This window comes from Triturus cristatus, chromosome 12 (assembly GCF_964204655.1).
Source record: "Triturus cristatus chromosome 12, aTriCri1.1, whole genome shotgun sequence".
NCBI classification, from domain to species: Eukaryota; Metazoa; Chordata; class Amphibia; order Caudata; family Salamandridae; genus Triturus; species Triturus cristatus.
The window spans coordinates 739,818,076-739,840,361 of record NC_140595.1 but is presented as its reverse complement, the minus strand read 5'-3'; the positions used below and the strand labels follow the sequence as shown (position 1 = coordinate 739,840,361).

The window sequence follows — 22,286 nt, the reverse complement described above, 5'->3', positions numbered from 1 at the left end:
CAGGTTGGTGGAAGTGAAGACGGTGATTAAGGTATGCATGTCCTGTGTTGTGCAATTACTTGCAAGCGTGTGTGAGAAGTTTGAACTGGCAGCGCTTTTAGATGGGGAGCCAATGGAGCTGCAGCACACTTAGAAAAAGGAAAACACCTCTAAGGAATGTTTTTGTGCAGCAAGTGTTCCTTCATGCACAAGCACAAGCCTACTTGCAACGCAGGCACCCATGCACCAGGAGGCAAATGGGCATGCATTGGCGCTATGCTGCACTGAGTGTGCCATTGGACTGAGAGTGCAGGAATGCGCCTTATCTTGATAGACATGGCAAATTCCTGGCCTTTCCATCCGACGCAGCGCAGCAAGTTGTTTTGCTGCATTGTGTTGCGCTGTGTCAAATGATAAATCTGGCCTGATGTGACTTGCCCTGAGCTTTCTGCAGAATGTTGCAGTGAAATCATTCTCTACTATATATTGGCCTAGAGCCATGCATGGCCCTAGTTGTTCATCAATAGTAGCTTATATGAAACACTCACCAGATCTGCTCTTAGCTGGGGCTTTTCGTAACTTTCCTTTAGAAGCTATAAGAAGAAAGAAAACACAGATGGTTACTCTCATGTCATTCTGTTCTTTATTCTGACATCCATTTCTGCACCACAGGAAAATGAAACAATAGTTCTCAATCTGTAGGCCTGTGCCAAAGAGACCTTCCTTTGTACTGTTGAAAATCCTGCCAGGTTGTGGGGAGAGTGGTCAGAGACTTTTTGGCATGCCATAGGTAACCACCACAGCCACCTTTTAAAGAGGGAAGCAAAAGACTTTGTAAAGTATATTTGCCATACCCTACAGTAGCATGGCATGAGCTGAAGTCTTACTCTGAAGGAGGGTCCTGTGGTTCAAGGATCAACAAATGGAATAAGGAATATAGATCAAAGAGTAAATAATTTGACGTCCAACTCAACTTCATAAAAAAGATTAAATTGTTTGTGAAAGTTTGTGGTAGAACTTTTAAGAATGTATATAGGAAAATGGGAGCCACAGCTAATATCAAGGTCTAGAGAATCCATTGATATTAAATGGGGATGGCTAAAATGTTATGAAAAAGCTGTCCATGTATGATGTCTCAGTAGTAGTTGGGCCACACTTGGAGTGCCTCATGATTACACCTGATGGAATAGGCCTTGGACGTTTACCCCAGTGAAACAAATGATCCTTGCCACTTAAGTAGAGCTCAGTAGTCACTGGTAAAGAGGTTACTGAAACTATGTCTGCATCTCCATGGAGATACACTGGCAGACTGTTCATAGAGCTGAATACTGAAGAAAGTAGATCAAAGAGTTAATGTAGTTAAACATGACTCCTGTTGGAGAATGCAGGAATGCAAGGTCATCGGATGTGGTGCATAGCTTCTCAGTCTGTCAGAATTCTCTGGGACTTGCAGAGCTATTCTAGCTCCAGCAACTAGAGATAGCAGGTCAGGTAGAGATTTAGCAGGCCTTCTGCCCTTGGATAGAGCAAGTGACAGCTCATGAGGAGGTCTTTGAAAAGATGGGTACGTTCTTGCTATGTAGAAGTGCTAACAAAGCTCAGGGACATATCTTCTCTGGACCTGACTTCAGTCTATTGAGAGTTCTGAGTAGATAACATTATACAATTTTCATAAATTCCCCAGCTGATGTTTTGCAGCATTTGCTTTCAGCAACTCAGAGAAACTGAGGTCTTCACTATTTGAAGCGTCCACTGCAAATCATTGGCCCCTGTGTTCATTCTGCACTCTTGAACTACACATAAAACCAGAAAGGTGTCCTGAAACATGAGGCCACAGCAGGAAGGGTGGGCACCGACAGCAGGCACAGCAGTCTATTGGCACCAAGGGTAAATTGGAATAATTAATTCAGAAATACTGGCAGGGAGGTTCATTTCAGGGGTAGACACTGGTGCAGTTCAGTGATGGCCCCAAAATCCAAAACTGCTATACAGCAACAGGACCCAAATTAGCACAATAAAATTAAATCTCTGATCCTTTTTGACAATTTTAAGACTTATGTCTACCAATCCCAAATGTTACCTACCTGTGCCCACATTTCCTACTGTATGAAATATCACAAATGCAGGAGGTTTCTTTAGAGGCTGCCAAATGACATACCCACTTTTTGTCCCAGAAGGGGGCATCTGTGTAAAAGTTTTCTCCTGCCTTTGTTTCCCCATTCCTTTGCACCTAGGTGTACAAATCACTGATGAAGCATAGAGGGAGAAGGTTATCTCCTACTCACCTTGCAGACAACTTTGATACTTTTAATTAATTTTGGAGGCTAACAGAGGGAGTTGCATGTGAGCAACTTTTTTTCTTTCACTGAAAAGAAGCAGCAGAATGGCAAAAATCAGCAACATATAGATAAATTCAAATTTACCTCCAATATATTTACCAAGGAGCACCAAGCTATGCAAGGGATGTTGCCCTCATGCACAACAGACATTTATTATGTGCATTTTTAATAACATAGGATCCTTGTGTGCATATGACTGTGTCTGCATACTATCAGGCCAAGCCCATGCTCCAAGTGTGAAGGAGGAAAGGGTTGGGTTATTTAAACATGAGCACAGTTGGACTGAGGTGGCCACACAGGCCACAGTCCTAAATGGAGGTTGAACATTTTCCAAACTTTTGGCCAGCTCCGGTCCACTCCTATCCTGAAAGTTTCGTGGTGATTCGTCAAGCGGGGGCCGAGAAAAAAGGGGGGTCCCAAAACGTGTTTTCCCCATGTAATTTCCCATAGGACCTGTTGACGCAGCTACAGCCCGAACTGCTGAATGGAATTACACCAAATTTGGCAAAGAGGTAGTCCTCAGTTCAGACTCGTGCCTTTTGCATAAATGGTGTAAATCTGTTCAGTAGTTCCTGAGAAAATTAGACTAAAAAAGATAGATATATCTATGGCCTCGGAGGATCCGCGCACCCTAAGCGCACCCTCCCCGAACCGAGCACGCACCCTCCCGATCACGCGCTGAATGCTAATTGGCAGTCGAGTGTCTGTCTACATTCGAAACCAGGAACTGTTGGCAGCCATATTGTGCCTCGGTAGAAGCGAGGCTGAAGAAGTAAGGGGAATAAGTGTTTAAAACATATAAAGGGGGCAGGGTAGAAATACTCTGACCCTCTAGTGTTGCTTAGGGGGTCCCAGAAGGACCCCTGGGGCACCCTTTTAAAAACTTTAAAAAAAAAAAAATCGTCGAAATGCGCCCAAGGTGCGCGGATCCGGCCGGAAAAAAACCCCCAAAAAATTAGCCCCAGGGTGGCCCAAATCCCGGGGGCAAAATGGTTATACATTAATAGGGGGAGGGGGGCTGAGTGGTCTCCCTCCTGGAGCCCTCGAAAGCCCTGGGGACCGCCACCCCCCAGGGCCGGCTCCTACAGTGTCCTGGGGTGCCCACCCCCAGGACACTGTTGTTTGCTATGAGAGGGCGGGAGTCTCCCGCCCTCCCATAGCAAACTTTGTTAGGGAAACCTGCTCTCTCTTTCAAAATCCAAACGATATTGCTTTTACACACAGGGAGCTGCATGTCAGCAGCTTCCCATGTGAAAAGCAATGCCAGCTCCCGAAGGACGCGGGGAGCCGGCTGGGACCGTGGGGGCGTTGGGGCTCCCCCCATGGTCTCCAACGTATTTTATAAGCCCCGGGGGATGGGGTCCCCGGGGATAATAAAAATTAGTGATAGGGGCTATTTATTTCTTTTTTACGGTAAAATTAGGAGTCGCGTATCCTAATGCGTTGGGTGCACGGTTCCTCTCGCATTGGGTGCGCGGTTCCTAACGCGTTGGGTGCGCGGATCCAAGGAATAAAAAACTGAAATTTTTGGGATAAACATCTAGCTTAAGTGTTTTGTTCTTGAGTGGCTCTAAAAAGAGCAGTTGTGTTCATCGAGAGTTTTTGGTACTTATAAGTAAGTACCTATACAGACTCTGTTTCCTTCATCAGTAAAGTGTACTCCATCTCTCCTATACATCTCTTGCATATGAAAGCGCAGATTGTTATTGTAAATGGACCCCATTCTATAGTCTCGGAGAAAAGTAGAAACAGATTTATTCACATGTTTCCTAGCTTGGACCAGTTCCACTTCTGCCTTCGGCATATGTTAGAATACACAAAGGCAGTTTTGGGAAAAAGTGAAAACAATTCTGCAAAGGTGTCCTTCATAAGCATTTCTAGACCTACCCCAGTCAAAGTGCCTAGGTCATTGCCACCACAGTGCACTATTATGAGGTCAGGGTGTTGGATATGCATAAAGGTTTTTACCAATGGCATCAATTGGTGCCACTTTAACCCTCTCTGTCCAATCAATTTAATGTCTACATTTGGCAAACCTAGGCCTTTGTGAATGCCTCCGTTTTCTGCATACCTTTGGCTCCAGAAAATATAGCTGTGTCCCACAATCCACACTCTAGGCATCTTGAAGGGAGGTCTGGATGCACTCAGAAGGTCTCTGTAAATGAAATGGCAGCTTGAAAAGTAAGATTTTTCTAAAATGGTGGCTAAGATGCAGTTTTGAAAAAAGACAAGAAATCATTGGATGTTTGACAACCTTCTACATTGAAAGGTAGGGTGCATGTTTCTGTTTTTTAAACGCATGATTCTTATTGGTTAACAAAAAGTGTGTGAAAGGAACATTATATATTATAAGCTGATATGTTGAAAAGTCAAGCACACTTGCAGTTTTGATTAGCAACCTTGTGTGCTGAACTTGTGACCTGTGTGCTCAGTTCAGTGTTCCATGACCTGTTGCTATTGTAACAGGCAGAAGGCAGATTGGGGGTAGGGTTCAAATTTATGTTATTTGGAAAGGGTTGAAATGTTTAACCACTAGAAATGTGTGTTTGCTTTTGAATTTATGTGGGAAGGAATGTGATTTGATGTTTACATGTATATGTATGGAAAATGAGAGGGAAACTTTGCCATTCTTTGGTTTTGCTGAGAGGTGCACAGTGCAGAGATTCTGTATAAGAAAATCTGGTGTGTGACTGATATACTTCTTAATCTACAAAACAACTTGAAAGGTGAGTTATTTAATTGTGAGGGGATGTATGTAGACTATTTTGATTTTAATCAGACTAATGTATTTCTCCTGCTAAAGTGCAGGGAGTACTTTTTTTGTCTACAATCTTATTGACAGTGTGTGTGCATGTAGAACCCATTCTGTGATAAGCATTTGTGTTTTTCCTGTGTTTGCGGAAAGATAACTCTGCTGTTCTTATATTTTGGTACAATTAGAAATCAGTCATTGTTTATGAATTTGCAAAATGAGTCATGTTTCTACACTAAAATGTAGTATTCGTAGATTAAGAAATGTGTTTTGGTAAACTCCTAGGGACAGTGTTGTTTGTCTAGAATCACACTGTGCGTCTGTGTGCATTTGGGTAACCATTGTTAGAGAAGAATTTGGTAACATCATGTATTTGCTGACAGAAGACTGTTTTAAAACCTGTCATGTTGTCATGTTTTAGTAGCATTAGAAGCCAGTCTTTGCTTATGCTTTGATTAAATGAGTTAAGCTTTGACACTAAAGTGCAGTACTTAAATATGTAGATTGTGTGCAGTCCCCTTACCCCTTGCACAGTAGTGAATGCATTTTGGTAAACTCCTAGGGATAGTGTTGCTTGTCTAGAATCACACTGTGAGTCAGTGTGCATTTGGGAACCACTGTGAGAGAAGCATTTGGGAACATCATGTATTTTCTGGCAGATAACTGTTTTAAAACCTGCCATGTTGTCAAGCTTTAGTAGCATTAGAAGCCAGTCTTTGCTTATGCTTTGATAAAATGAGTTAGGCTTTGACACTAAAGTGCAGTACTTAAATATGTAGATTGTGTGCAGTCCCCTTACCCCTTGCACAGTAGTGAATGAGTTTTGGTAAACTCCTAGGGATAGTGTTGCTTGTCTAGAATCACACTGTGAGTCTGTGTGCATTTGGGAACCACTGTGAGAGAAGCATTTGGTAACATGTATTTGCTGACAGATAACTGTTTTAAAACCTGTCATGTTGTCATGTTTTAGTAGCATTAGAAGCCAGTCTTTGCTTATGGATTGAGAAAATGAGTCAGGCTTTGACACTAAAGTGCAGTACTTAAATATGTAGATTGTGTACAGTATTCTTACCCCTTCTACACTAGTGAATGAGTTTTGGTAAACTCCTAGGATAGTGTTGCTTGCCTAAACTCACACTGTGAGTCTGTGTGCATTTGGGTAAGGATTGTGAGAGAAGCATTTGGTAACATCATGTATTTGCTGACAGATAACTGTTTTAAAACCTGTCATGTTGTCAAGTTTTAGTAGCATTAGAAGCCAGTCATTGCTTATGCATTGATAAAATGAGTCAGGCATTGACAGTAAAGTGTAGTACTGAAATATGTAGGTTGTGTACAGTACCCTTACCCCTTCCACAGTAGTGAATGAGTTTTGGTAAACTCCTAGGGATAGTGTTGCTCGTCTAGAATCACACTGTGAGTCTGTGTGCATTTGGGAACCACTGTGAGAGAAGCATTTGGGTAATTCACATGTTTGAACATGCATAACTGCTTAAAAACATTCCTGTTCTCAAGTATTGTTAGAATTAGAAGGCAGTCATTGCTTATGTAATCACCCAGGGTGTGTCCTTGCAATACTGTAAACATTCAGTTAATATTCAAGTAGTAACTAAGTGAGGCAGGCCTTAGCACATGCATTGATTCAAATGCTTATCCACTATGCATGCAGTCCTCTAACCATCTACACAGTTGTCTTTCACACCTTTAATTCCACAGTCAGTATTCATACACTTCAAGCAAACACTCTGTTACTCCCCATGTACTTCTCCAGTGACCCATTCAGTAGCGTATACTAAACCATTCACTTTGCCAAAACCCAAACACTTGAAAATTCACTCAGGCACTCTCTTTGTAGTACTCTTATCATTCAGTCAGTATCCAAGTACTCATGCAGCGAGCCAGGCCTTACAACATGGACTGCTTGAAACCCCTATGCAGTATGCATACAGGCCTTTAGTCACCTACACACTTGTCTTTCACTTCTTTAATTAACTAGTCAGTATCTATATACTTCAATAAACATCTTGTCACTCATCTTGCACTCATCCAGTACCATGTACTAATCTTTTTACTGTGCCAAAACTGAAAAACTTAACAGTTTTACCCAGGCACTCTTCTAGCAGTAGTGTAATGATTCAGTCAGTTTCCAGGTACTCATGCAGTGAACCATGCATTACCACATAGAGGGCTACAAATGTCCATGCAGTATGCATGCAGTCTTCTAACACACTATACGCTTGTCTTTAATAGCTTCAATTCCCCAGTGAGTATCCATGTACTTTAAGCAAACATCCTGTCACTCCCCTTGCAGTGTTCCAGTGACTTATTGAGCACCATGTAGTAAAGCATTCACTGCGCCAAAACTGAAACACTTGTAAATTCATCCAGGTATGCTTCTTGCAATAGTCTAATCATTCAGTCAGTACCTAAGTACTAATGGAGTGAGGCAGGCCTTAACACATGGATTGATTCAAATGTGTTTCCAGTATGCATGGAGGCCTGTAACTACCAACACAATTGCCTTTCAGACGTTCAATTTCTCTGTTAGTATCTTTAATCTCCAATAAACACTCTGTCACTTTAATTGCACATCTCCACTGACTCATTTGGCAGTAAGTACTAACCTATTCACTGCACTAGAATCCAAAATCTTAAAAAGATTCACAGAGTCACTCTTTTTTGTAGTAGTCTAATGATTCAGTCAGTAGTCAGGTAGTATTGCAGTGATCCAAGTATTACTCTTTGGACTGTTTCAAACGTCTATCCATTATGGATGTAGGTCTCTAGCCACCTACATACTTGTCTTTCACATCTTCAATATCCCAGACAGTATTCATACAGTTCCCGCAAATACTCTCTCACTCTCCTTATACTTCTCCAGTGACCCATTCAGCACCATGTACTAATCCATTCACTGCACCGAAAGGCAACTACTTATACATTCACCCAGGTAGTCTCCTTGTAGTGCTTTAATCATTCAGTCAGTACCCAAGTACTCATGCACTGAGCCAGCCCTTAGCAAATGAATTGCTTCAAACGTCTATCCAGTATGCATGCAGTCTTCTAACCACCTACACACTTGTCTTTCACACCTTTAATTCCCCACTCATTATACATACAGTGCAGCAAACATCCTATCACTCCCCTTGTACTCCTCCAGTGACCCATTCAGCACCATGTACTAATCCATTCGCTGCGCCAAAAGTCAACGATTTATAAATTCATCCAGGCCTTAGCACATGAATTGCTTCAAATGCCTATCCACTATGCATGCAGTCCTCTAACCACCTACACACTTGTGTTTTACACCTTCAATTCCCTAGTCAGTATTCATACACTTCTAGAAAATACTCTGTCACTCCTCTTGGAGTCCTCTAGTGACCCATTCAGCGCCATGGAGTAATCCATTCACTGTGCCAAAACCCGAACACTTATAAACTCACCCAGGCACTCTTCTTGTAGTACTCTAATCATTTAATCATTATCCAAATAGTATTGGAGTGCGACAGGCCTTAACATATGGATGGATTGAAACATGTGTCCAGTATGCATGTAGGTCTCTAATCACCTACACACTTGTCTTTCACACCATCAATATCCATGTCAGTATTCATACACTTCTAGGAAACACCCTGTCACACACCCAGTTTGTTTCCTAATAGTATTGTAATCATTCAGTCAGTTAGCATGTACTCTTTTAGTGAGGTAGGCTTTAGGGCATGAACTGCTTCAAAGTAGTATTTACTATGCTTGTAGTGTTTTAACCATAGTCACACTTGTGCATCATGGCTATAGTTTCTTAGTCAGTTTTTATATAAAATGTGTTTTTACAGTAATCGAATAGTATGAATTTGAAAGTTATTAATATACTTTTATTTGTGATTCTTTTTTACAGATACTGTTTTTCGATATAAAATAGAGAAATCATACCTGAAAAAAAAAGAAAAAGAAAAGAACAGAGACAGGAGAATTACTTGAAGAAAAGTCAACCAAAAGTATTGACTGTACAAGATAATGTGGCTAAAAAGAAAAAATCTTCTGGTAAGATCACAAAGCAATTTATTAAAAATGTTTGTAGGAGGAAACAGAATGTACAGAACGCTGAATCCACGGAGAATGTTTCAACTACAAAAAAAATTCAAAATAAGAGGAAAAGCAAAAAAACAAATGTTCAGTCAAAGGAGACAATGTGTGCTAAAAGAAGGCAAAATCAGTGTAAGGAATTACGAAAAAAAATATTTTACAAGAGAGTAGTACATAATTTGCTGAAAGATGTGAAGAAATATAAAAATAGAGCTCTATTTTATAAAAAGAAGAAGCATATTGAAAACATTGTTGAAAAGGCTTTGGAAGTAAAAAGGAAACTATTCATTTTCGTATTAAACAGAATTCGATCACTAGATAAACCAATCAATTTAATGAAGGCCAAAAGTAGGAGGAAAAGAGTAATTAATAGAAAAAAAAAATTGTGATTTTTTTGGGGTGAACGGAAACACAGTTCCAGTTCAGAGCCTTTCTTTAATGAAGAGAGTTATTTACAGAGCAAAAAATTGCTGATTGCAGTTGACACCAGTAGTAGAGGTTACGAAGTTAGAGATGGTTGTCCAATTGAGAAAGAGAAAATGGTTTAAAGAAATGCAGAAGAAGTGATAGCTGATGAAGTTCTAGGGAGACGTCCTAAACACCCTGTGTATACATGGGATTGCAGTAGTATTTGTAGTGTACGACAGGAATCTATTGATAAATTATGTAGTTTTTTACGAGCATATACTAAAAAAAGTGTTAAACAAAAGATTAAGGTGTTGCAAGGACTAGACCCTTGCAGAGTGAGAAAAAATACTGGTTTGCAAGGTCATTCTCTGCCTTGTCTTTCTAGGATAGTTTGTGAACGTGTTTTTCACCATTTCAGGATGCTGGCAGTACATCATACTCAAATGCGGAAGTTAGTGAGAAGACTGTATTATGCGAAAAGTCCAGCACTAAAGTTAAATGAGTTGAACAGTGCTCTTTTACGTGGCTCAGTATCAGATGTGAAGAAGGTTTGTGAGGATATTGAGTTTTGTTACTTTGGTCCTCAGCAAGAGAGTGGAGAAACTTTGACATTAGTAGAAGAAAATGTTGAAGACAATGTAGAACCTGTGACTACAAAAATTGAGGATGAAATCACAAAGTTTAAGGTAATTTCAGGTGAAAGACCAAATGTTTCTTGTATTTGTTGTCGGCGAACTCACTATAAAAATCAGACTAGGGGTGTCAATCTGTATTTAAAAAGTGAAATAGAAGATAATGATAAGTGGATGGAATTTGCAACTTATTTGCTGGTAGAGGATTGTTTTGATTTGGGATCTGAGCAGCGTATTTGCAAATATTGTTATAACAAATTATATGAGAATAAAATGCCTGCTAGAGCAATTCATTATAATCTAGAGTTGGTTGCTATTCCTCCAGACCGGATAGATTTAAATACGTATGAGTCTATTCTCATTCAATGTGTTCACCCGTTTCAGGCTATTGTTCGTATGGAACCTAAAACAGGTAAATTACCTCCATCAGAGTTGCAAAGAGGATTGAAAGGAAGAGTTGTGTATTTACCGTTAGACTTAAGGAAAAATATTGAAACTATTGGTGTAGACCATGCAGAAAATGAGCCACTAGTCATTCTAGTTAATGGTGTTCCCACTAAGAATAAGAAAATCTGGCAAGAGTTAGTAGATGTTAGAAAAGTGCAAAAGGCATCATTGTATCTGTTAAAAAATAATGAGTACTATAGAAATGTGTTTGTAGGAGAAGAAGAAATAGATTTAGCAGAAGATACTGAAACATTAACTGGACAAATTGAAAAAGTGGACATGTCCAGATGTGAAGAAATCTATGAACATAACAGTGTACATCCACTTCATTCCAAAGAGGTGATTGGGAATACGATTGAGTTGTTCCAAATGAAAAAAGCAACAGGAAGTCCCATGAGTGTATGGGAAGAGAATTTGGAACCTCGTTGTTTTCCGCAGTTGTTTCCAACAGGATAAGGTGGACGATATGATGAACGTCCTGTGCAGATTCCTGCATCTGAATATCGGACAACACGATTATATGCAGAAGATCCAAGATTTCGACAATGTATCCCATATATGTTTCATCTTCTGTTTGAAAGTGACCTGTCTGGACTTTCATATGCAGTAAATCACATTTTAAAAACTGGAATGCATCTGCAAAATGTAACTGCAAATGATTTTATGGATAAAGTGCATCAGAGAGATGATCATTTAGAATCTCAGTTGATTAATCTGATGGCATGTCAGCGAGGGACTAATGAATATTGGTACCGTCATCATGGAGAACTGAAATGTATGCTACGTAACTTGGGAACTCCTACATGGTTTGTTACACTAAGCTGTGCTGAGTATGCTTGGGATGATTTACTTGAATTTCTTCGAGAGGCAAATTGCAATATCAAAAATATTGAATACAAGACACCTGGAGAATTGTGCTCATTGGATCCTGGTAATGTATGCAGATATTTCAAGCATAGATTTGAAGCTTTGATGTCTTTCATCTGCAATAAAAAGAATCCTCCTCTTGGAGAAGTTGTGGATTTCTTTTGGAGAAAGGAGTATCAAGCAAGAGGTGCTCCTCATATACATATGTTGTTATGGATCAAGGACGTCCCCAAATTTGGAATAGATTCAGATGAAACTGTTTTGTCTTTCATTGAAGATTATGCCACATGTGCTGCGCCCAATAGCAAAGAACATAAAAACTTAAAACAACAAGTCTTACGATTCCAAAGCCATCGATGTGGAAAATACTGTCGACGAAAGTACAAGTCAAAGGATAAGTTCTATACCAAATGTCGTTTTGGATTTCCACGTCCTGTATTATCCAAAGGAAGAGTGAACAGTTTTATGTCAGCTATGCGACATACAATCACAAGAAAGTCTCCGAAAAATACCTACAACTTAAAAAGAAGTGAAGAATTAAAATACATAAATGACTACAATCCAGTTATTTTATCCATGTGGAATGCTAACATGGATATTCAGTATGTTGTGGACAATTCCATTGCTGTCGCTCGGTATGTAACGTCCTACATTACTAAATCAGAAGAGATGGAATTGAAAGAAATGTGGGAAGAGATTTCTCACGAGAAGACTCTAAGTAAAAGATTATACAGTTTCAGTTTGAAGATGTTATTGCATCGTGAAATTGGAGCATATGAATGTTCGGATCGGTTATCATCTGCAAATCTATATTCCAAAAGTAGAAGAATCATTTGGGTGAGTCTAGGTCTTGCAGGAATGCGAAATCGGGTACTGAAATCTGTTCAAAAAATTTAATATTTAGCAGAAAAAGAACCAGAAAGTACAGATATTTTGAAAACGAATATGTTGGACACATATTACCCGAACAGAAGTCATCATCTTGAGAGCATGTGTCTCTATGAAGTGCTGCAAAACTACACTTTTAAACGGAATACTACAGAGAACATCAATGATGGAAAATATGCAGTTATTGGTTCTGAAGGATGTCTGGTGAAACAAAGGAAAGGAAATTTAATTAATCACAGGAAACTGAGTTGCAACACTGCTGATAAAAGGGAATTTTACTATTTAGCCCTTTTGCAAATGTTCAAACCATGGCGTTCAGAACTGGAATTACTTGGAGATTTTCAGAGCTATGAAGATTCATTTAATGCTTGTAAAGATAACATACAATGCAGTGCTTTTGCAAATTATGTGAAAATGTTGAATGATGAAATTGATCAAGAAGCTACAATTGCAGCTGAGATTGCTAGAGACAGATCTCAAGACAGTCAAAGTTCTGCTGCACTGAGTCAAGATCCACTAGGACAACCAATTGTTGAAAATGAAGCAGCAACTGCCATGAATGAGGTGGAAACAGCAATGTATCAAGCTCAAGAAGATGTAATAGTTAGGAAACTTGGTAGAACAACTAAATGTTGAACAGAAACAAATATATCAACAAGTGAAAGAGCAGATTGACCATGGATTACTTCATGAAAAGAAAGGGTGCTCATGTACATCATTTCAACCTATGTATGTGAGTGGTCAAGCTGGAACAGGAAAAAGTTTCTTAATTAATGTAATTACAAGTTATCTGCAGAAAACAACTGAGTCGCATATGTCTTGTGTTGTCACTGCTCCAACTGGGTTGGCAGCACATAACTTTAAAGGAATTACTTTACATTGTTTACTAATGCTACCAGTAGAGCATGAGAACAAATTGGAATACCACAAGCTATCTGGAGAAGCTTGTTGTGAAGTTTCAAGAGTCTTGAAGAAAATTAAACTTCTCATTATTGATGAGGTGAGCATGGTCTCAAACTTGATGCTTGCCTTTGTATATTTAAGAATGCAACAAATTCTTAAAACAGAGTATGACATGTTATTTGGAGGAAAACACGTCATAGTTTTTGGAGATCTATTGCAACTCACTCCGGTAAAAGAACAACCGGCATTTAAAACACTTGCACATGAAGATACCAGAAAGTCTCTTGGTAGTGTTGGTAATGTGAACATTTGGACTAATTTTGAATACAAAGAACTGACAACAAATATGCGACAGGCAAATGATGCTGAATATGGAAGTATTCTTCAAGATATTAGAATTGGAATTCTTATAAAACATGTCAAACAAGCTTTGGAAAGTCGATTACTTTGCAATGTCTTTCCAAATGAAAATGTAGTTCCTGCAAAAGTGTACATGAAGATTGCTGAAAATAAATCAGTGATCTGTTTAATGCCAACACTGCGAGAGTGTTCCATATTCAACGAAGAACTATTGAAACTGGAAAATGAAGAAATTATAAAAATGGAAGCCATCGATAAAATAGAGCATGAAGGAATCACTATTATTTTGACAGGAAAGTTGAAAACAAAACTGGATTCTTTAGAAAAAAATATATCTTAAAACAGCTGATTTAGAAAAGACACTGTATGCGTGTGTAAACTGTCGGGTAATTTTAAGGCGAAATTTGGATGTAGAAAAAGGGTTAGTTAATGGTGCAATGGGTAAAGTGGTAGATTTTGTTAATTATCAGAAAAAAGAAGGAATTGAATTTTTTCAAATTAAATTTGATCAGATTGAAGACGTTACAGAAATTGGTTGTTGTTCAGTTTGTTTTTTGCTTGTTAAAGATTTATATGTCCGTAGGAAACAATTTCCATTTTCTCTGGCATATGCAGTGACTATTCATAAGTGTAGACAGTGCATTGGTGAACATTGGATCTACTGTATTTAAAGAGGGTATGGCATATGTTGCTTTGTCGTGAGTCAGAACATTATCTGGTTTGTTTTTGATTGATTTTGATGAGACAAAGGTTACTGCAGATGCACACTGTTTAAAAGAGTATAATAGGTTAAGAAGGGTGTATGCTCCAAATTTAGGTCAATATCCTGTATTTGAAAAGCGTGCGGTTGGTCGAAAAAGAAGGTTTAAGAGTATCTGTTCTGAAGGTGTTGAGAAGGAAATAGAACAAGATAATGTTGTGATTGCAAGTAAAAAGAAATTGGACACTGTTGAAGAGGTTGTTGGTTATCAGTTTGAAAATAGTTCAGGTGTCAACTGCTATGCTAATGTAGTGGCCACTGTTGTTTTTTATCTTGAAGGTTTGCAAGAACAAATTATGCAGAATCGGCAACAAAGATTTTGTTCTCTGTTGCATTCTGTTTTTGAAAAATTGACCACAGATACAAGTAAAATACAATCTGTTTCAGATGTTCGTAATCTTTTGGATGTGTGTTCTGGTTCTACACAATTTACACAAAATATCCAACAAGAAGCTCAGGAATTTTTAATGTATATGCTTACCATTTTTGAAAATGAAGGTGTAGAAATAGAAAATATTTTTGGCCTTTCTTACAAATGGGAACATCATTGTGAAAATTGCATGTATACATGTTCCACTAAAGTAGACACTGAAAGATTTCTGTATTTAACATTAGCAGACTGTAAATCAGTTTCTTTCAATAAATTAGTTAAAGGTGCAAATCAAAACATGGAGTGTAGCCAATGTAAATCAGAAATGCTATCCACATTATTTTTAAGAAAATATGGACAATACATAATTTTAATGATGCAACGTTGTACAGCTGATGGAAGAAAATTGGATACTTTAAAAAAGCAATTTGTAGCAACACAAGTATCAATATCAGGAAGGACTTTTGTAGCAATTGCAATAATTTTCCATGATGGTCCTTCCACCACATCTGGACATTACACTGCCTATCTAAAATGTGACAAAGGCTGGACACTTTGTAATGATTCCCAGTTGGTTTTCAAACAACGTTTGCCTAGGGAATTACTAAATTCCTACCTAATATTTTTAAAGTCAAAGTTTTAGGAAGATAATTCACTCTCTGAGAAATGTATTATTATCATTTAATAGGACTATCATTGTACAATTTACATAAAAAGGAGTGCAAAAATACCATTTGGCCTCAAGGAAAGGTATATGTTTGAATTATGGACTTTTTTGTGCTCATTGACTCGGTGAATATTTTTAAGCGACAACATTTACAGTTTTTGTAAGTTAAACCTTTAAAATTTTGTTAGCCATAAGCATTTTATAAATGTGTGATTTGTATCTTGTGGTATTTTACTGAGAATAGCATGTTGGTTTTTTTTACACAATCTTTTTGATTGTTTTTTTTTTGCCCGCTGTTAAGTGATGAGTACGATTGAAATCACAATTTCTAGTAAAATGTAATATATTCTGAGAACAGCAAAAAAGGCAAAAAATTATTTTGTTGAAATTATGCTGTGTTGTAAAAAATGTATTATTACATGTTATAACTATCTTTTCTTTTCTTTACAGATCCTAATTAAAAAATAAGCAGTTTACATCAATTTTTATTGCAAAAAAAAAATCTGAAGAAAATGTATACCATTTTTAATTTCTATTACTGTGAAGGTAAGTTTAAGTAAATATAAATATGCAGAATGGGCAGATATGCAAGAACCTACAAAAATTGAAAAACTTTTTTAAAACACACTGTTTATACCGATGCAGTTTTGAAATCTCTCTGTTACCGGATATTATGTGACCTGCAAAAAAACAGATTTGAGTGGTTCATAATATTTCCCATTGTACCTATCGAAGGACCGCAGTCATTTCAATCATTCTTCATTGAGCATCTTTGCAGACAAAACTCTGTGCTTACCTTAAATTATTCGGAAGCAATTTTAAAACAGAAATATGTCAGTTTTTGTAACATAGTTATTGCGCAAGATACTCTTTCATATTTACAAAGAGAGGAAAAGGCGCTCTGTGTACTTTTTCTACTCCATGTAAATACAACCTCATCATACGCACCACTTTGCGGTGAAAGGTTGTTCTATAAGTGTTGTTGTGTGTGATTGCACTGACTACTCATAGAACAAGACACATCTCCAGATTTATCAGAAATCATAAATCTCGATATGTGTGTGAATGCTGCACCATTCTCTAATTGGTGTACGGAAGCAGAACAAGGAGAATTGCTTTCTTTTCTCCTCATTTTTAAATCTTCAATGCATGCTAAAATGTTCAGCATACATTGAAGGAGAAAAATGCGTTTATTGATTGGTTTTGTGCAGGAAGGTGTGTCATTCTGCACAAAAACAAACAGCACATGACACAGACATCCTTGCACTATGGTGCAAGGGTGCCTGTGTCACCACATGGCTGCAATTTAAGCAGCCGTGCAGGGAGAAGCATAGATTTGCAACATATTTATGTACACATGTTGCATCCCTGTGCTTCGGAAGTACTACAGCACACTGCAGTTAAAGAGGTTACTGTGTGATGCTGCAGCACTTCCTCATAGTTCTGCACTTATTCATTTACCATATGCTATTAATACATTAATTCAGTCAATCACATACTTCACATACATTCATCTAAACTTTCACACACCTACAAACAAATATAGCTCTTTTTTTAAACCAGGAAAGTTAGTTCTTACAAGAATTTTTTTTTTTCTTCTTTTTTCTTTTATATATTTTTTTGGGTTTTTCAGGGTAAAAAAACCCAAAAAAAACAACCTAACACTGATGACTTTCTTGCATCCTGCAAATTAAGTCAATAGACTGCTCTCCGTAGCATAGCAATGCATTACACTTCAAGCAGAGTACTTTCAGTGTGGCAAACTGAGGACGGATGTCCAAGTGTTGGTCCGATGGATGGACGCGGGAAGTACTTGGCTCTGATGATGTCTGTGAAGGTCCAGGAAGAACTCTCACTCTTTGGCACTCTTCACGTGCCAAGTTTATTCGATGCATGGTTTTGAGATGTTTTTTCATGCTCGCTGTACCACATGAGTATTTCTTTTCTGGATCGCCACGGGAGAGCACTCTTTGACATATCTTGCATGTCACTTTGGTGGCATTGGTCTTCGATTGCCCCTCCGGAAAAGTAAAACATTTCCAGACGATGGATGAATATCTTTCCGGGCGTGGTGCTTCAGCCAGAAATTCATCACCAGAAGAATTTTGAGATGCTGGAGATCCCTCCTGCCCTGAAGCCATTGTTTTGTAAAAAAGTTTGAACTAAGAGAAAACTTAGTAAAAAAAGCTTCTTCTCTGCAAAGAGATGCTCCTCCAAAGAAGGTCTAAGAAGAATGATTGAAATGGGTGGGGTCTTTCAATAGTTAGAACAGGAAGTGTAATGAACCAATCAAATCTCTTTTTTTCAGGTTACATGGGATCCACGCACCGTGCGCTTAGGCAGCACGCACCCAGCGCGCATCCGCGAAATTGAATTTAAAAAGAATATAGGATTAAATGTAAAAATATATTACTTTTATGAGTAGTTTAGAGTTTGTCTTCAATTAATATTCACATGAAATACATATATATATGTTTTTTTAAATGTAAAATATTTCGCCGGATTCGCACACCCACTCCGTCATACACGCACATGACGCATCGCGGAAGCGCGCCTGCGTCGCGTAACGTGCATCGTACTGAGAAAATTCGATTTTCGATCGTGATCGAATCGACCCGCCATTTTGTGCTCCGCCGCCATTTTGTGTTGCCCTCACTCAGGCAGCACGGCGAACAAAGTCTATTCTGCTTTTCCTGCAGCTTCGTGTCGAAATAAGCCTTCTGCCTCTATTTACAAAGCCGGTGTTAGGACTGGCCGAGTACATTAATCCCTGTCTGGTTTTTCTAATCCCCGTCTCAACTATCTGTTGGTTCACACTATTCTCTTCTGACTTTATCTTATCGTCTGGCCTTCGCTGTCCTCTGCTAGCATTCTCTCGTTTCACAACTGTCCTCCAAAACACACAAATGTATCTCGCCACCTGCAAGTTGGTTACAGACCTGTTAATGAATTAGTTCGTGGGAGGGGTGACAAACACAGTCGGAGGAGAGGCTTCTTCGAGTTATCTGATACTTTATTTTCAAACCTTTCCTATTGGTTCTGTTCTGTTTTCCAACTTTTCTTATTGGCTCTTTCTTGTATGTTTTGGGTGTGTATTTGGTTAATGTATATTTCACATATGTACTATATGAGATTGTGCGCCACGGAGTGAAGTGGCAGTCTCCTGAGAACCTACCTCATGTACTTCTGGGATAACTGTACTAGCTGCAGCTAATAAATCCGATCTTCTAATGCCTAACAGAGTGTCCCGTGGCTCTGTGTAGCTGAGCAGGAGAACCCCGGAGATTAAGGCGTACCCTGCGCCGCCAGGCCCATAAGGTTCTGGTTCTTCAACTGGCGCCCAACGTGGGGCGGCTTCAGTGGTACCGGTTCTGCCTGAAGGTCGTGAGGAACCCCGCAAGAAAATTCTGGAGGATTTGCGAGCCACGTCAAGCGACCCCTGTATGTCGAAAGTGGTCCAAAGGTCTTTTTCAGCGTGGTTACTCCTTCCTGACGGCTACTGACGACTGCTGCCCTGACTGCCGCCCTGCCTTGGCCCTTCCTTTGGTAATGTATGGTAAGGCGAGATGATAGACGGGCCTCTGTTGGCGTGAGAAGACATCCTTAGTTAAGTATTTGGTGGGTCGCTCCCACAAATTTTGGTCCTTTGTTCCTTTGTTTCTTTGGTCCTTAGATTCGACTATTGCAATAGCCGAAGCCGAGGGGTAAGTGCATTTGTGCTGCGTAAACTGAGTTTTTACCCCCTTGAAGTTTGTGAACAGTCCGGTGAAATCACGAGATGCCTGGTCTGACTAAGTTTGGAAAACTTTGTTGCTTTGGTTGTAATAGGGATTCCCGGCTTGAGGACTCTTGTCTGATTCCTTCGGTTGGAACTCCCACATACGAGCTCTATTCAAAACATGGTATTGGCCCCATTGCCTTTAATGAGGCATGGACCCGATACACGAAGAAAGATGCTGTTTTAAAATGGCCAGAAAATGGTAGTTTTGAGTCTGATGTGCTAGAAAATTTAGAAGCAGTTTTATTCAAAAGAAAAGCCCGGCCGAAAATGTTTGACTCTTTCCGCCTTTGGCGTAAGGAAGCCAAACAGAGAGAAATTAAGCAAACAAAACGAGATAGGAAAGCTCAGGGTATGACAATTATACAGGCTGCCCAACGATTTAAAGATGATGAAATGGATAATTCGATGGAAATTTCAGAGAGACAGCATCGTATGGCGATAGATAAATGCTATCCGGTGTTGCCTGTTTCCCCTTCCGATAACAAGAAAGATTTAGAAGAAGATCCCCTAATGTCTCATTTATTGAGATTGCCTCCGCCCTATGCACAAGGTGCCAATGCACCCCAGTTGTTACAGCCTGTTCAGCCGCCATCAGTACCTCCGCCTGCTCCGGCTCTTCCACATTTGCCTCCTCCAGTATTATCGCCTCTGCCGGTTTTGCCATTAACTTCGACTTCTTTGCCTTCATCTCCTGATCTTCTATCTCCTTTGCCTTCTGCACCTCCTGCAATTACCGGTTCTCCTTCTGTTAGTTCGCCTAATACCTTGTCCCCTATCCTCATGTCCAATTCTCCGTCTGTGCGTAGGCGACTCACGGACACTGTCTTTGGTATTCTATCTCCTTTCTTTGAAGCTTTTAATGTATCTCCGGCTTTTTCTTGAAGACAATCTCGTAGTCAATTCCCAGCTGCCGAAGAACGAGAAAATTTGGAATCTCTCGCACGAAAATGGATCAAAAAGGGTCCCCAATACAGTGTGCCTGATATTATGCCTACCTTCTCACAATGGAATGCGCCTACGCAAAGATATGCTTTCAATGCAATGTGTGATACTCTCATTAAAGAATGGGAGGATGTGAATTTGAATTCGGTTCCACAGGGTCTGTTAGATGTTCAGGCTGACTTTGATAAAGGACTTATTGTGGGTTCCAAAGTTGAAAACGCTGTAAGGACACTTATTTCCTTTAGAAACTTATTGTCCTCTCAGACTTTCCTGGATTTCGATCCGTTGGTTAGACAGACACTGAAAAATTATCCCATGAGAGAGGTTCCTCCAGTATGGAAGGAAGAGGTTGCAGCTCAAGGTAATAATCCAGTTATTCCCGCTCATTTTCAACGTATATAGGTACATGTCCCCTGGAAGAGATCTGAAGTTTTAGCCCTTAAACAGACTTTACCGGATCCTCGTAAAAACCCTGCGGGTTATTATAAAGAATTATCACAGACAGTTGATGCTTGCATCATGAATCTAGCTGATATCGATATGTTGATGAGAAATGTAGTCCCACAAACATTATGGGCTAGGATTCGTAAGGAGAATCACGCACAGGAATTAGGTGCTGATTGGGATACTATAACTGCCGCAGATAGAGACCAAGTGGGTGGTGCGAAGCCTGATGCTTTGATTTCAGAACTCCCTGGTAGGATTATTACATTAATGAAAACGATGATGCCTGCATTGAGAGTTAATTGGGATAAATTAGCGGCATGCAAACAAAAGAAAGAGGAAAGTGTCTCTGATTTCTTTACTCGTTTCGAGGAGACATTTATTGATCACAGTGGTCAAGGTATCGCTACAGAGGGTGGACAGCGATTATTTGTGGACAAATTTGTATTTAATTTGCTTCCCGAGCTGTCACACAAATTGAAAGATTCTGAAAGTTCATGGGCTGTTTCTTCTTCTGCCCAGATATTGGCTACTGCAAAATATTATGAAAAGAGAGATAAAGAAGAAAAAGAAAAACAAGAGAAAAAGACGGAAGAATTGAAAACGAAGGTTCTCTTGCAACAAGCTTATCCTCCTCGCTATGCTCAGCCTCAGTTTCAACAGCCTCCGCAGTTTCAGAGATTGTATCAAAAACCTGAGCCATGCATTCCGTGACCTTTGTTAGGACCTAATCAATGTGCCTATTGTAGAGAAGAAGGTCATTTTAAGAATAGTTGTCCGGTTTTATTGCAGCGCAGTGAAGCATTATCTGCTCCACAAGGTCGTGCTGGCCTCCAGTCAGCAAACAGAGGTAGAGGTCGAGGTATGTCGACTCAAGAACACCGTTCCCTTCCTCTTTCTAATTCCGTGAATTATTTCGATCAGCAAAATGTTAGGTCTACACAGTACTACAATGAGGATTGTTATATTAAAGGCGAGAATGAAAGTCTTCATGCTAACTAGGACAGCCATGGACAAAGTAAGGAAGTTGTGTCGGTTCCAGTAGATCAGAATGGACCTTATGTTAGTGTCACTACAATGGGTGTTTGAGAGCCATTTCTTCTAGATACTGGTGCGATGAGAAGTTCTATCATTCATTCTAAACTCCCTGGGGCACCTTTGTCTGGCTTAACAAATGTATCTGTAGGATTTTCTGGCGCCCCTATTCGTAATCCGGTTTCTTGCCCTTTGCCTATTTCAATTGGCCATTATGATTTGGAAGCTCCGCTTCTTTTGATGAATGGTTGCGGTGAGAATCTGTTGGGTCTGGACTTATTGAAAAGAATGCATGCTACGATATATTGTTCTCCTTCTGGTGTACATCTCACTTTAGGACAGAAACAGATTTTTCCAATGTATTTGTCCAAAGATCAGTTTCCACCTGAATTGCTTTCTCTTCCGGCAACGCTTTGGGCCACGGGTCCGAACGATGTGGGTTGTCTTGAGATTCCACCTTATGTTGTCACTTTCAAGCCTAATGTTGAATTGCCACGTATTCCGCAGTATAGAATTTCCACTGAAGGTGAAAAAGCACTTTTGGAAATCATTCATGATTTGATTCAGAAGGGTGTGGTTGAAGAAACGAGAGGAAACATATGCAATAGTCCTATTCTTCCTGTTCTTAA

The 22,286-nt window shown here is 39.4% G+C and overlaps 1 protein-coding gene across 7 annotated transcripts in view; it reads right to left on the bottom strand.

Annotated features, from left to right (window-relative positions):
- The window catches only part of LOC146782640 (uncharacterized), a 292,768-nt gene that overhangs the window by 207,321 nt on the left and 63,161 nt on the right, over positions 1-22,286 (bottom strand). For 6 of the 7 annotated variants that reach the window (XM_085638080.1, XM_085638084.1, XM_085638083.1 and 3 more), the window contains exon 2: positions 528-572. The exons of the other annotated variant lie outside the window; for it this stretch is intronic. In XM_085638080.1, coding sequence (XP_085494206.1) covers positions 528-572 — 45 coding nt within the window. The remainder of the gene's footprint in view (positions 1-527; positions 573-22,286) is intronic. 7 annotated transcript variants of the gene reach the window in all.